General features: G+C 43.8%; 1 protein-coding gene across 1 annotated transcript in view; it reads right to left on the reverse strand.

Moving 5' to 3' along the window:
- The window catches only part of LRBA (LPS-responsive vesicle trafficking, beach and anchor containing), a 558585-nt gene extending 553270 nt beyond the window's left edge, over positions 1–5315 (reverse strand). The window contains 1 exon segment of the mRNA XM_015409048.1: positions 5018–5315. Coding sequence (XP_015264534.1) covers positions 5018–5254 — 237 coding nt within the window. The 5' untranslated portion in view covers positions 5255–5315.
- Positions 5316–14635: the final 9320 nt, after the last annotated feature.

Below are 14635 nucleotides of genomic sequence, written 5' to 3' on the forward strand. Positions count from 1 at the left end.
ATTTTTAGGGAACAGCACCAACTGAAAATCAGCCAATATTAACAAAACTCTCATGAGTAGATGCAAAATTACAGTTCGGCCTTTGAAGCTAGATTTCATGGGGTTTCCGAGGAACAAGACAACCTGATAAGGAGCACTTTCAAAGGCTCCAGTCCTTTCTCACTGTAGGACGAACAACACCCGGAAAGGTGGGAATTTACTTCTCTATCCTTAATTCTCCCCCATGGGGGGGACCCAACAGGTAAACCCACGGTTGGGGGGGGGCTGATAAGTCAGGTTTCCACCAGGGTTCTGGAAATATCAAGGGCAGTTGAGATAAGGGGGGCTTTTTGCTGATGAGGTCAGCTGACCCCAACTGATCTTTTTTAAAAAAATTCTTTTTTCCCCCTAAATCAATCTGGATTCAGTAATCTTTGCAATATTTTGGACTCTCGGAACTGCGATATTTGGGATATTTTTGGACTCCCAGAATTGCTTAGGGGAAAATCATGTTATGAGTTTATCAGAGATAAAGGTATAAACATACAATGGTGGCTATATTATCAATCAGCCTCAAGATTAAAGAAGATCATAAACACTGAATCTGAATAGGTGACTACAAAACAAAACAAAAATTACAATGGATATATAAGATTTTACTCCAGATAGAAACAAAGAACAAGTGAAAAAATGAATGATTAAATGGATGCAAAATTTCAAAGAACAAATACCTATGCAACAATGGGAAGGAAACGACCAGAGGTCATTTCGGGGGGGAACGCGGGGGAACGCAGTTCCCCCGGGTGAGGTGCAGGGGGGCGGGGCACATGACAAAGCCCCGCCCCCTGCTTCCAGCTGCCCCACTTCCAGCCCTCATTCAGCCAGGAGGAGGCAGGAGAAGAGGGAGGGTAAGTTGCTCCCCCCCCGCCTCTCCCCACCCCTGCCCGCCTGGGGCCAGGGAGGGCCTTGGCAGGGCTTCCTCGCACTCCCGCTGGCCTTGCAGGTCCACCGCCAGGCCCCTGATGTCAGGGGGTGTGGCATATGCTAATGAGTTATGCTAATGAGTTCCCCTAGCTCTTTTTCTACAAAATGACCCCTGGTTTCAATGATTCACAAAAGAAGGACCAGGAGTTAAATTTCCAGAGAAAAAACAATATGGAAGACTACACATTATGCCTCTGGGCCTCACTTTCTAAAGCCAGCCTTGAATTGTAAATAATTTCAAAAAGTGCTCTTTAAAGTCAATTCATTTCTTCTAACTGGTAATGTCAGCAGAAGTTCTTAGTTACATAATCAGGAATAAGAACTGTCCAGTTCATAATGGTCGGATTATTATATAGTTTACTAGAAGTTCCTCTCCAACTTGGAAAGAAAATTCTGTTTATGCACCTACAAAACAGCATTCATGCTGACCAAGTTGCTCTATAGACATTTATATAAAATTATGTTCAATAATGGAGTTAGATCTAAGAAGCGCATATAAACAAACTACACACAACTGGCAATGTTTCTACCTCTATCTTTTGGCCAAGCCCTGGATACTAATTATAGCTTATGCAAAGGCTTCCAAGGGGCCTTAAAGCACCAAGAAGCTATGTGGTCCCTCTGCTATTGGCCCATAAACTCGACAATAGAGGGACTGCACAGTTGCATAGAGCTGAGAAGCTCCCAAACAATGGCAACAAGGGTACTGTGCAATCCCTCTACTAGTCTAAGTTTAAGAAAATTTCTCAACACAAGTGAACTACAGCTTAAATAGAGACCCTTTTTATGCCCTCTGTAAGACCTCCCTCCATCGATCACCACCCTGAGCCTGTCCCAACTGTAATATTTTTATTTATCTTATTTATTCATATCCTGCCTTTCTCCCTAATGGGGACCTAAGGTGGCTTACATCATTCGCCTCTCAATTGTTTCCTCACAACCACCCTCTAAGGAAGGTTAGGCTGAGAGAATATGACTGATTCAAGGTCATCCAGCAAGTTTCCATGGCATGAATGGGTTTTTGAACCTGGGTCCTCCATATACCAGTCTGACATTCTTAACCACTGCATCACACTGTCTGTCATTTCTACAGCTTTAATGGTAAAGTTATTTAGTGTGCATTTAACAAAAGGCTTTGAGAAAGAAAGTTCAAATAATATATTTTATGCAAGTTACTTTGCTTGCCTCTGTGACAACTAGCTTGCCACCTCTGAATTGGGAAACCCCGGAGTTTTGGGGATGGAACCTGGGGAAGATAGTGGGAGGGGCCTCAGCAAGATATAATTCCAAAGAGTCCAGCCACCAAAGCACGCATTTTCTCCAGAGGAACTCAACTCTGTCATCTTGAGAACAGTTGTTATTCAAGATCTCCAGGCCTCACTTGAAAGCTGTCAACCCTAGAGGATACTGCCACCTGTTGAATATTCATTACCTTTATATCCCACTTTCCTTCTTCAAAAAACTTGAGGTGGCATACTCAGTTCCCATGATGTTTCCCAGGCAAGCACTGACCAGACATGTTTTGACACCACCAAGGTTACTGAGTCATGTCCCTTCCATCTATATCATGTGACCAATTTTAGCTTTCAGCAATATAAGGTAAGAAAATGGATACATAAATATACACAACTTGTACCTACAGCTCTGTTGCCATGCTCATTCTGCCTCCATTTTGCTGGTATCAGTTTGTATCCCAAAGTCCACTGAAAGACCAACCCCCCTCAGTCTGGGGGCTGCTCCAGAGAGCATTTGAACACACAAAGCTACCTTATACTGCATCAGACCATTAGTCCATCAAGGTCAGTATTTTTTTATTCTAAATGGCAGTGGCCCTCCAAGGCCTCAGGTACAAGTCTTAGCTTTATTCTTCTAACTGAAGATACCCGTACAAAAGAAGACAGAAAGAAAAACAAGCAGAACAGACCCCTTCATTGTATGATGTACAGTGGCTAACTAGCTCCATTGCAGAAAGGTGTAGTTCTGGTGCAAAGGAAAAACTCAGAGAGAAAATGACCCACCTGAACACAGTCAACTCTACAACTATTATTATAAGCATGTTGAGCTAATCATGGTGATATTGGCACAATAAAATGTTGTCTTGCCTTACAATACGTCTTACCTAACAAAAGAAGCCCCATTGACTTTAGCTTCCAAAGTAATGATGTGTACTCCCAAAGCTGACACCATTGCCCACCTGCTACCCTCTTCCTTCTGGCCTTTCTTCTCTGAAAAGTCTTCCACAATGAAAACCCCTCTCAGACAAACTTTCTCCCCCATGTGCCAGGCAGAAAGTTTACACTTGACCTCATCCACCAAACTTGAGAAAATTAAACTTTCACTTTCATAATCTGAACTCTATAACAAGAACAGATTCCATCATTCCAACATGTGCTAGCCTTCTGAACTTTGCTCCCAAAATTTAATCCTACAGTACCTGTTTTCTTCTCTGATCTCCTTTGATTACTGCCTGGATTGGCACCATGTGCCCTCACCAAGAAATTGCTCCTGGAACCTGGATGTTTATGAGTCACCCCCCATGCAGAATAGTGTGGGTCAGTGTTCCCCCTAAGCTGAGTTCGTGTGAGCTAGCACAGAGTTTTTTAGTCTCCAGCTCACACATTTTTGTCTTAGCTCAGGAAGAATGGGCTCCAGAGCAAACTAATATATGCAGTAGCCAAATCACCTGCTCACAACTTTAATGCTGCTAGCTCACAAGGGAGAATTTTTGCTCACAGGGCTCCACAGCTTAGAGGGAACATTGGTGTGGGTAATAGATCCCTCCACTCCTCAGCCCTCTGTTCTGAAGTTCATGTTGCACAGGTCTTTCATTTGTACAGGCAGTGTGGGTGGGCATTGTCACATCTGGTGCTGTAAAGTACTTGAGAACATGCAGTAAGAGACTTGTTCTCAACTTTAGCTACAGTCACAATGACTGGAAGGACCTAAAGAGAACATGGATCCCCGTATATGCTGCAGCTCACTTGGGCTGAAGAGTTTCCATGAACTTGCTCATGGTTTGTACTAATCCTCTATTTCCAATGTCTGGGAGTTTCCCAGAAGTTTGTTCCATAGAGCAGTAGCTCAGAACATGCCCAGTTCCCTGGAGTCCTAAAAGTCTCCCATTGAGGAATTCTGCCTCTCTTCATTTATTTTGGGAAACAGTTGAAAATATAGCAATTGACACAGGCAATAGCATGAACTAGTAGAATGTCTGGGAAAAGGTAACCTCCTCCTTCTTCTAATTCCCCTAAAAATCATATTAGGAGAATACCAGTGCACCTCTTCATAATCAGAATGTTACATTACAGAATTAAAATTTGCTATATCTATCATGAGCTTATTATGCTTCACGCTAATTACTTTATTAGTCTAATATTAAGCATAATATGTTACATCAGCAGTACAAATACATCAGCACGTATATTTGGATCAAGATACTAGTCTGAAGTACCTAAGCATTCTCTTATTTACTTCTATAAAGCTGAATGAAACAGGAAAGTTGTTTGACAGACGCTGTACCTTAAAATAAAAGTATTAGTGAAGAGACAAGGACTGAGAAGAAGGAAGGAGAGAGGAAAAGTAAGTCTCTCTTATAGTTTCTTATCACCCGGCCTATGAAAGAATTCCTTCCTTCCAGACTGCAGGTTACCTCACTCACTGTCTTATGAGAAAAAAAGTAGGCAAGCAAATATTTTGTACTGAAGTTGCACGGTTAAAGCAATACGAGTGTGACTAGACTTTACATATGCTTCCTTCAAGCCCTCCCTCCTCTTGGACCTAGAGATACCAGCCTCCAGTTGGGACCTGGGGATTCTCCAGAATTATAGCTCACCTCCAAACTACAGAGATCAGTGCCCCTGGATAAAATGGCTGCTTTGGAGACTGGACTCTATGGCACTGTATCCCATTGAGGCCCCTTTCCTCTCCAGGCTCCATCCCCAAATCTCCAGGAGTTTCCCAACCTGGACCTGGCACCCTTACCCATCCATCCCCACCAGTGGCCAGGGGGACCTGGCAACCCTATTTGGAGCAGATCAGAAGGAGACAGACTTACCAGATTAAATACGGTTTCTACAATATCCCTGTTGGACACTTCACCAACTTCCACCAGTCCTATCAGAACAGCAAATTTCATCCTGATACCCCGGATAGGAATTCCTGGATTCAAAGGCTGTAGCTGGCTCCCGGGTTCAGAGGTGGTTCTTTCTTTTCCTCCACCAGTATCACTTCCCCCTCTTCCATCATCACCTGTTGGCCGAGGAGGAGAAGCCTGTTTCTCTTCACTAGCCATGGCTAGTTCACTTAAAGTTGCCAAAGGAAGCCAGCCCTTCGAAAGTAAGGGTGTTCAATCACCAGCCTGAATCTTGAGGTCTACTTCCTGAAGCAGCTCAAACGCAGCCAGGTGTCCTGAGTCCTAGAAATCTTGTTTCTTCCTTCCTCACCAGCAGGATCTGTAATCCTTGGAACCTAAAGATTCCATACAGCAGCAATCATTATGCGGGCAAACATGGTTTTAAAGACCTGCCGTCTAACTGTACAACTCGCCTCCATTACCTTTGCACACACCCGCTCCCCACCCCTCCCTCCGCTCCGCTCCCAAAGCAATAAGGGCAGGCGCAACTGCATCATGCAGGTAAGCGCCTCCCTGCTGCATTCTTGGTAGAACATTAAACTTGCGCGCAAGGAAGCCGGAGCTGGACTCCTAAAGAGAATTTCTTAGAGAGAATTCGCTCCTCCTCCTTGCCCGGTTCTTCTTCTGCAGTGCCTCCTGCTCCCGTCCTTGCATCTCGCCAGCTGAGGCACCAGAGAAAGCGTGCTGCTCTCTGCCCCTCAGTCAGTCACAGGTGCAAGGACAAAGTAGGGCCGGCAAGGAAGTTCAGACTCACCCAGCGCCGCTTCTCGCCTCGCCTGCAAACGGGGCCAAGGGGGAGTGAAAGGGCTCGTCTGACGCCAGGCGGCTTCAAGGGGCGGGAAGGTGTTGCTTCTGTCGGTGCTACCCCCACCACCTTGGCACTGCCTGCCCGGATCGGGAGGCGGAGGGGTGGAGCTTCAGGGCTAGGAAAGGAGCCTGAAGTTTGTGCAGCCGCCTCACTCCGCAGCCACCGCTCGCTCCTCCATCGCTTGCTTCCTGCCCGCCTCAGCAGTTGCTACTGCTGCTCTCTGCCGCCATGACAGCGCTGAGCTAAGCCCCAGGAGTGTTGCCCGGCGAGCGGGAGTGCGCCTGCGCGGCACGGAGCGGGAGGGGCGGGGAGGCGAGAAGGGCGCAGAGGTTTAGGGAAAGGCGGTGCCTGCGCAGGCTCAGGTGAGTTCAGGTGTGTCCAGGTGAGCGGCAGGCGCAGCCTAAGGAGGAAGGGAGGGGAAAGGTCTCTTTCATCGATTTCTCTGCCTGCAGGAGGATGGAGTTTTCAGCAAAGGCCGCTGTGAGCAGCTGCTGTTAAGAAGGAGTGCCGTGTTAATCCTTTTCTAGTTTCGGATTAGGCGGCTAAAGTAAGCTCTTGAGTCCAGAGCGGCCAGCCAGTATTTAGACAGTTCCGGGAAGGCTGAGAGCGAGGAGATCGGTAGGGTGGACTGTGAAATATTAGTAGCTTTGGGGTTCATGAACTGCCATTGTTACTTTGAAGCACTACATTAAAAATGTATCCTTGATGACGAGTCCGTTTTATTCAATTAAGAGGGATTTGGGTAAATTCAGCTATTAATCACAAGGAAGTTGTTGTTCCACCCAACATGATGAATCTTTTGCACTTGTAACAGATTAATGTAAAAAAAATGAATAATTTAGAATGTGTAATTAGGTTTTTTAATTATTTGGCTTGTATTCTGTTCTGTACCAGACTTAGAGCAAACATAACACAAGTACAAGAAAAAATCAAACATTTTTAGTCTGTGGTATGCATGCTTCAACTTTGTAGTAAGTCCCATTGAACTCAATGGAACTTCTGAGTAAATATACATAGGGTCAGGCTTATTGTATCGTGGATGAAATTTTTCAGAATTGACTTCAGAGGTTTGCACTGATGGGCCTTGAACGACATTTGCCATTCTGTGGTACAGTTTTGCTGTAATTAAACTGAGAATGGCAGATGTGGGATAAGAGTATAATGCAAAGAAATCATGAACTGACTTGAGCATTGGTAGTGCATTACTCAGTGTTCTTTGTGCTTCACGGATGATGTCAATATGGTAAATGGACATATCTCTGTTTAGGTAATTATTAATTCAATGTGAAAAGTGCAATGAAAATATTTTTGGACCACGGATATTGTTTGGGAGGCCAAAGTAAAAATTGCCTAGTCATGAGATGACCATTTTGCACTTTCCTCCAATACAGTATTTTTATTTTCCTTCACAGTGATTACTTCTACATAGGAAACTTTTATTATGTGAAGTGTCCTGACAGCCAGCCCATAAACAGAGATATAACACTCAAACATGTAGGTGTGAGAAGTTATTTGATAACTTCACCCACTGTTGTCTTTTTTTCCTCACCAGTTTCTTGTTTCTTTTTTCTTCATAAATTGTAACTCTTGCTTTTTTGGGGGGGGGGGGTGGATGGTTGACAAAACTCCAGTGAATAGGCCTGAACTTACTTTGCATTGCTTGTCCTGCTCTGCATAGAAGAGATTGGATTTATACCACTCGGAGTCTCAGAGCGGCTTACAGACTCCTTCCCCTCCCCACAACAGACACCCTGTGAGATAGGCAGGGCTGAGAGAGCTCTTTCGAAAACTGCTCTTTCAGGAGCAGCTCTGACAGAATCATGGCTTGCCCAAGGTCATCCAGCAGCTGCAAGTGGAGGAGTGGGGAATCAAACCCAGTTCTCCCTGATTAGAGTCCGTGCACTTAACCACTACACAAAACTGGCTCATATTGTGCTTCATATCATCACAGACTTCTAGAGAAACATTGGTATCTTTCAGTGATAATGAAAAATCAACTGAGGGCAATCCTACTCAGAATCTCACTCAAGTACTTATTTATTTTCTAAATTTGATTTTTAGACTGCCCTCCCCCGGAGGGACTGGGCTCAGGGTGGTGTACAGCATAATATTATATGAACATTATTAAAAAAAGTTAAAACCAATAAAAACATAGTAGTACCAAAAGATGACATTAAAATTTCCTGATGATGTCACTAGCCTCATGTGGAGGCAGGGGGTGGGAATACTAGAAAAGATGGAACAGTCGTTGTCCTCAACCAAATTCCTGGTGGAATATCTCTGTCTTACAGGCCCTGTGGAACTGTATCAAGCCCCACAGAGCATGGATGTTATTTGGCAGAGAGTTACACCAGGTTGGAGCCAGGGTGGAAAACACCTCGGCTCTGGTTGAGGATGGCCAAATAGCTTTCAGTCCGGGGACCACCAGCAAATTTTGATCTGCTGGGCACAGTGCCCTCCTGGGGGCAGTGTTCCCTCAAAGCTAAGTTAGTGTGAGCTAGCTCACAGTTTTTTAGCCTCTGGCTCACACATTTTTGTCTTCACTCGGGAAAGATAGCTCCAGATCAAACTAATTTATGCAATAGCCAAATAACTTGCTCACAATTTTAATGCCAGTAGCTCATAAAGTAGATTTTTTGCTCACAAGACTCCACAGCTTAGAGAGAGCATTCCCAAAGATGCGTACCTCCTGGACTGTTAAGGGCCTTAAAGGTCAGTACCAGAACCTTGAACTTGGTGCAGTACTCCACTGGAAGCCAATGCAGCTCACACAGCACAGGATGGATATGTGCTATATGCGGAGTCCCCATGGGGACCCACGCGGCTACATTCTGTAACAGGTTTCCAGGTCCATCTCAAGGATAGGCCCACACAGATCAAGTTACAGTAATCCAGTCTGGAGTTGATCGCTGTGTGTATTACTGTGGCTAGATCAGGGTGTTGCCAAAGGCACTGCCTTTTACTCTCGGGTAGCCCCAAAGCAGTGGCACCCTACTTTCTAATCTGAACCAAAGTCCCCAAAAGTCAAGCACTCTCAGCTTGAACCACAGAGTCAGGCTGCAAGTACTCTGCAAAAAGGGATTTCATATTCAGATGACAATAAAGGCAACCTCAGGGCAAACTTCCAGTCTTCCCCCTCCACCCAGCAGAGATATGCTTATGGAATAACAATGGGTTCCACCAGGTGAAGTATCTATATTTCTAAAGTCTATTCAGAGGCCACCTGGTGAATAATCCTGTCTCCAGAACCTCACCCAGCCCTCTTTTGTCTCATCTCATGTCTATGTATGAATTCTTTGCCCTTCCTTGCTCCATCCCTCCGGATACCAAGATAAACCAATCAGTCATTCAAATGTTTAGCAGTTCTTCCTGACGCTAATCAAGGACTCATCTCCCACCTTTTGTCTATACTTGGGAGCCTTTTCAAACTACCCTGGCTGGACCATTAGTGGTCAGAAAATCAATTTAACTAGCCCCAGTACAATCATCCAGCACCTAGCTAATCCAATCAAGATACTGTCAAATCTCAGTATAGCCTAACCCTCCCTCTCTGGAACGTCATTGGTCACATCTAGGCCTTGCCCATTCTGATGCCACACACCCCTGGGACCCCGTATTGGCCCAGGTAATCTTTTGTTCTCACCTGAAACCAGCCCCCAAGACCTTCCATTGGTCTGCATTGTTTTTCAATGTCTATATCCCAGTGTACACATGGCCTTTAGACCATGTGCTTTTGCCCTAATGCCAACTGGCAGTCCACCCCTAGAATCCTCTGGGTGGGCCACAATCCTTTCTTCATGGACCTCTGCACATCTGGACAGGTAGTATCACCCCATAACACCTCCATTAGCTATCAATCACCTCTGCTCCCTTAAGTCTGTATTGTGTGCATGAATGTTTAATTATTGTTTGTGTGCTTGGGAATATTTAGTAAAGAAATCATTATTTTAGCCACCCAGTCTCTGTGTCTATTCCTGGTTTCTTGGGAATTCTAAGTCTGGTATCACAGGTCTAATCCTATAGCTATGCCTTTTATTAAAGAAATAGAACAATTTGGCTAACAAGGGCGACAGGTAGGGGGCCAGTTGCTTGACCTGGCACAGTTGGAAGAACGCCAGTCTGGCAACATTTGTGACCTGGGCCTCTACTGTTAAGGAGGCATCCAGGATCACACCCAGGCTTCTGATGATTGGTGCCGGTCTCAAGGGCTGGGAGTGGGCATCCCAAACTGGAATCCCCCTGCCCCAGCCACAAAACCTCCATCTTAGAAGGATTCAGTTTCAGTCAGCTCTGTGTCAACCATCCCACCACAGCCTCTGGCCCCTCAGCCAATTTTCCTGGGGCGGAATCTGGCCAACCCAGCCATCAACAGATAAAGCTGGATGTCATGAGCGTACTGGTGACATCCCAGCCCGAAACGCCACACCAGTTGGGTGAGGGGGCACATATGGATGTTGAATAACATCTATGAGATGATCATCCCCTGAGGAACCCCACATACCAAGGGGTGCCTGGGTGTCATCATCTCTCCCAGCACCACCCTCTGTTCGTAACCCTGGAGAAATGAGATAAGCCACTTTATGACTACTCTGCGGACTCCAAAGTCGGTGACGCAATGGGTCAGTATATTCAGTAGGGCTTACTCCCAGAAAAGTGTTCTTAGGATGGGACTGTAAGTGCTGACGGAGTTCTTCTGCAGCACTACTGGAAGGGTTAAGCTGTACTGGAAAGAAAAATTGTAGGTATCTATAGCACAAAGTAGTCTGAAAAGAATTAAATGAAATGAGATGCAGTAAAATATTTCCATTGTCTTTACCAACAGCATTATTACTGTTGTATATGAATTAGTAAAATATATACTTAGGACATATTTGAGTCTTATTTGCTTTATAAATTAGTTTATGTTTAATTCAGAAGAGAGCAGTTCCAGTAACCTTGCAAGCACTCTTTGCATCAGGCAAAAATTGACTCAGTCTCATCTACTGAATCATCACTGCTACTTCTGGGTTGTTGTTTTCTTCCCCTCAAGCCTTTTCCCCATGTGCTATTCACTTTCAAACTCATGGCCTCATGGCTGAGAAGTAACATTTACATAAATCTGAAGAATACATATTTAGCAATTCAGGTTCACCAACTCAGCACAAAAATGTCCATGAGATTGCAAAGCTACATTTCTCATATGAAACCCTGACAATTATATATGAACGCACATGGTATGGAGGAGTTCCTTGTGTGAAACCATATAGTGTGTCTTTTCATGTCTCTGATGTTGAACATCCTGTTGTTATTTTATTTTCCTGAGTTCAAAAGTCTGCAAATCAGTAACAAAAACCACAGGATGTGTCCTTTGCAAAACCTCATCAGTTATGTAACTACTTATTCGTTTGAATAGGTTGCTGTTATATGATGTAATTAGGTTTACATCATTAAATCAAGTTGAGCGTGTTGGCCTAGATACTTTAACTATTTGAAAGGTAAACAATGAACAAGGAAGTCTTTTTCTTACAATGAGTAAATATAATGCTGGAAGTAATAGAGCTGTCCAAAGCATGTTTATTCAGAAAGTAAGTCTCACTGTATTTCATGGGGTTATTCCAGATATATAGGATCCCAGCTATGCAATTCAACTCTGTGTGTGTGTGTGTGTGTATACACACTCACAAGTAAGCTCCACGGTATTCAATAAGGGTTACTTTCAGGTAAAAATAGATATGATTGGAACCATAATGTTTAACATTTTACAGAACTCATTGGTAGAGCCTTGAGAACCAGGTAGGGGCAGATATTTCAAGAACAGAAGGTAATTCTGGACACTGTCTTCACCAGACCATCAATATTCCTAGAGATACTGCTCAGCTACTGCCCTTCTATTGAATATTATTTAATAAACATCCCTAAGTGAATCATGTAATTTAAGAGGCTTTAGTTCTGTGCATATTTCCTGCCAAATATTTAAGTGATTCTCCATGTGTTTTCATTGATCACAGACTCTGCTCTGTATGCTGAAACCTACCACTAGAAGGAGGAGGCACCTGGATTCTGAAAGTCTTACATCTGCTTCACCAAATGCTGGTTTCACATTCACACTTTTCCTCAGAAACTAATTGTTCTATGTAGAAAAGGATCTTCAACATTCTCAGGATGCTTATGACACACTAAAAGAACTGGCTTTTGATTAGGAAAGTGCATGCCACTCTCTGTCATTAGAATGCTAGGGAAGCAGTACAGTGCATTAAGAAACACGCTAATGCTCCCTTGAAGTGTCCTTGTGTCATAGCACTGACAATCAATGTGCCTTTACCTACATTTTTTGCTTTATTCCTATTTCCTCTCCTCCTTTAAATCACTTCAGGCCAGAAGGCATTTGATTGAGCAAATCTGGCTTTCTTTTCAGTTCTGAGTGTTTATTTAAAATTATGAGCTTTTTATTAAATGTATGGTGCTTTTTAATCTGTAATCTATTGTTTTTAATTCATTGTTTTTAATGTGTGCGTTTTTAAAAGTGTTAGTTGAACTTGTAGGTTTTTGTGTCCTTGCAACCTGGTGTTTCATTGTTAGCTGCCTTGAATCTGAGGAGATAAAGTGGGATGTGTTCTAAATAAAATAAATCTTATGTTTTCCCCAAGCCTCTTATGAACTACCAGATTCATATGTCTACACTTTCATTCTCCAGCTCAATTCTTTGACCCAACTTTGGTTCTCTGCATTTTGTTTAGTTTTCAGTCTTCCTTCGTGACTTTGTCCATTCTGTAGTCTGTACAGTACCTAGCATTTTATGGGTTGGATCCTATGGAGCTTTACCTGCAACAAGGATGTTTTGCTTCAAAGCAACAGCTCTTCTACCACCTTTCACTAGAGGAAAACTCATTGTTATTGGATTCACCCTGTAGGATACAATCCATCATTCAACTGCTGTCAATATAAGGGAATCTCCAGTACAGACAGGAATTAGATTTGCCATTGTTCCCTCCTCCCTAGGGACTTGTTGTGTGGCCAGCTGCAGTTGTTCTCACTCACCTTACTTCCCTACAAGTAAAATGAGTATAGCAGAGTCCTGTTTCTCATTGGAGTCAATGTGATTTAGTAGTTTGAGTGTCAGACTAGGATCTTGGTCACCCTGCCATTAAGGGCATTGGGTAACTCAAGAACAGTCACTCTCTTTCAGCCCACCCAGATACATCATACATATCTAAGCTCTGCTAGTCAGTACAGTTGAGTTAAAGAGTTCAATTATAAACGTATGGTCTAGGTTTGCTAGCTATGACAGGGCTTTCTCCAGGTTCTGGGGGCCCTGGGCAAGACACTCTTTAAGACTCCCTCATTAAACATGCCATGGGTCATCCTCCTCCTCACCATCTGCCACATTCACATACATATACACACAAACATCTCTCTCTCTCTCTCTCTCTCTCTCTCTCCCGGACCCTGTGCAACTCCCTCCCTCCCTCCTTCTCTCTCTCTCTCTCTCTCTCTCTCTCGTCAGTGGGGAAGAGAATCAGGGCTCCTGTCTCTCTGATGTAGTGTGGTTCTCTTGCTGCTTCTCTCTGGCATCCCTACCATTAGCAAAATGGAAATTGTCTCAGAGGGCCCTGGGGGGAAAAACTCCCACTGTTCTTGTGAGATAGGACAAGCCAAGTATCCTTGGTCAGTGATGGCCTTCTGACAGATTATGGGCCTCAAGTAAGTATCCAAGGACTTCCAGTGAAAAACAATAACAGTCATTCACTTGAGATAAGACACCGTTTCTCTGCCAGGCCATTCTTAAAGGTAAACGCCCTCAGTTCGCCTCCAAATTGCCTCATTAGAGAGATTGACGCTGTGCCAGAATTAGGAGCTTCAGCGCTGGAGATCGAGTTTGTAGGTGTGGCTTCAATATAAATCCAGTCCAGTCTTGAGAAAGGATTCTCGAAAAGGTTGTATAGCCAGTACATCTTCGACTGCTTTTTTTGTATTTTGGACTATAAATATATCAACCAGCAAGAGCCTTGTGTTGATATTTTGTTTGGAAACAGGAGGAGTCAGATGGCCGAACTGAGAGTGTTTGTCTTTAAGAACGGCCTGGCAGAGAAACGGCATCTTCTTTCCAGATTATGGGCCTCAGCAAGTGCTTCATGACCATGCTGGCTTCTGATGCTTGCCCACTCTGCATGTAAGTGACAGATTACTTTGCAGTGCTCCAATTTATTTCACTAGAACTTAACCGCTAATTAATAAAGAAGTCGCCTAATATTAAGCATATTTATTTGCAATTAATTTCCATTCATTTTGATGCAATGTACTGCTAAGTAAACTGCAGCCCTTGTTTTCACACGTTTATTTTTAGCTGTGCTCCAAGTTGTTTCCTGGATATGTATTTTGAGACAAGCAGTATTAAGTGCTTGTACAGTACATTGTCAATAAGGGATTGTTATTGTCAGCTCCTCCCACTCAAAGTTTTGATCACCATTTGTCACAGTAGCAATGACTGTGGCTGTCGCTCATTCCCTTCACTCCCCAAATGCATTTGCACCAACCCCAAGTCACTGCACAGTGCTTGTGTCGGTAGCCTTTATATAGAAAGTGTTGCAGCTATCTGGAAGCCATAAACAGTGTTGCGAATTGCTGTGTCTGAATTAGTACATCTCAGTCAGAATTTGTCATGAGAATAGGAAATAAGGAAGCTGCAATTCAGATGGTGTCTGTGGAAAGACAAGCAGTATATATGGAAATATATTCTCACTCTAGAGGTGGGA

Source organism: Gekko japonicus, unplaced genomic scaffold, assembly GCF_001447785.1.
Source record: "Gekko japonicus isolate JY-2015 unplaced genomic scaffold, Gekko_japonicus_V1.1 scaffold24, whole genome shotgun sequence".
Classification (NCBI taxonomy): Eukaryota; Metazoa; Chordata; class Lepidosauria; order Squamata; family Gekkonidae; genus Gekko; species Gekko japonicus.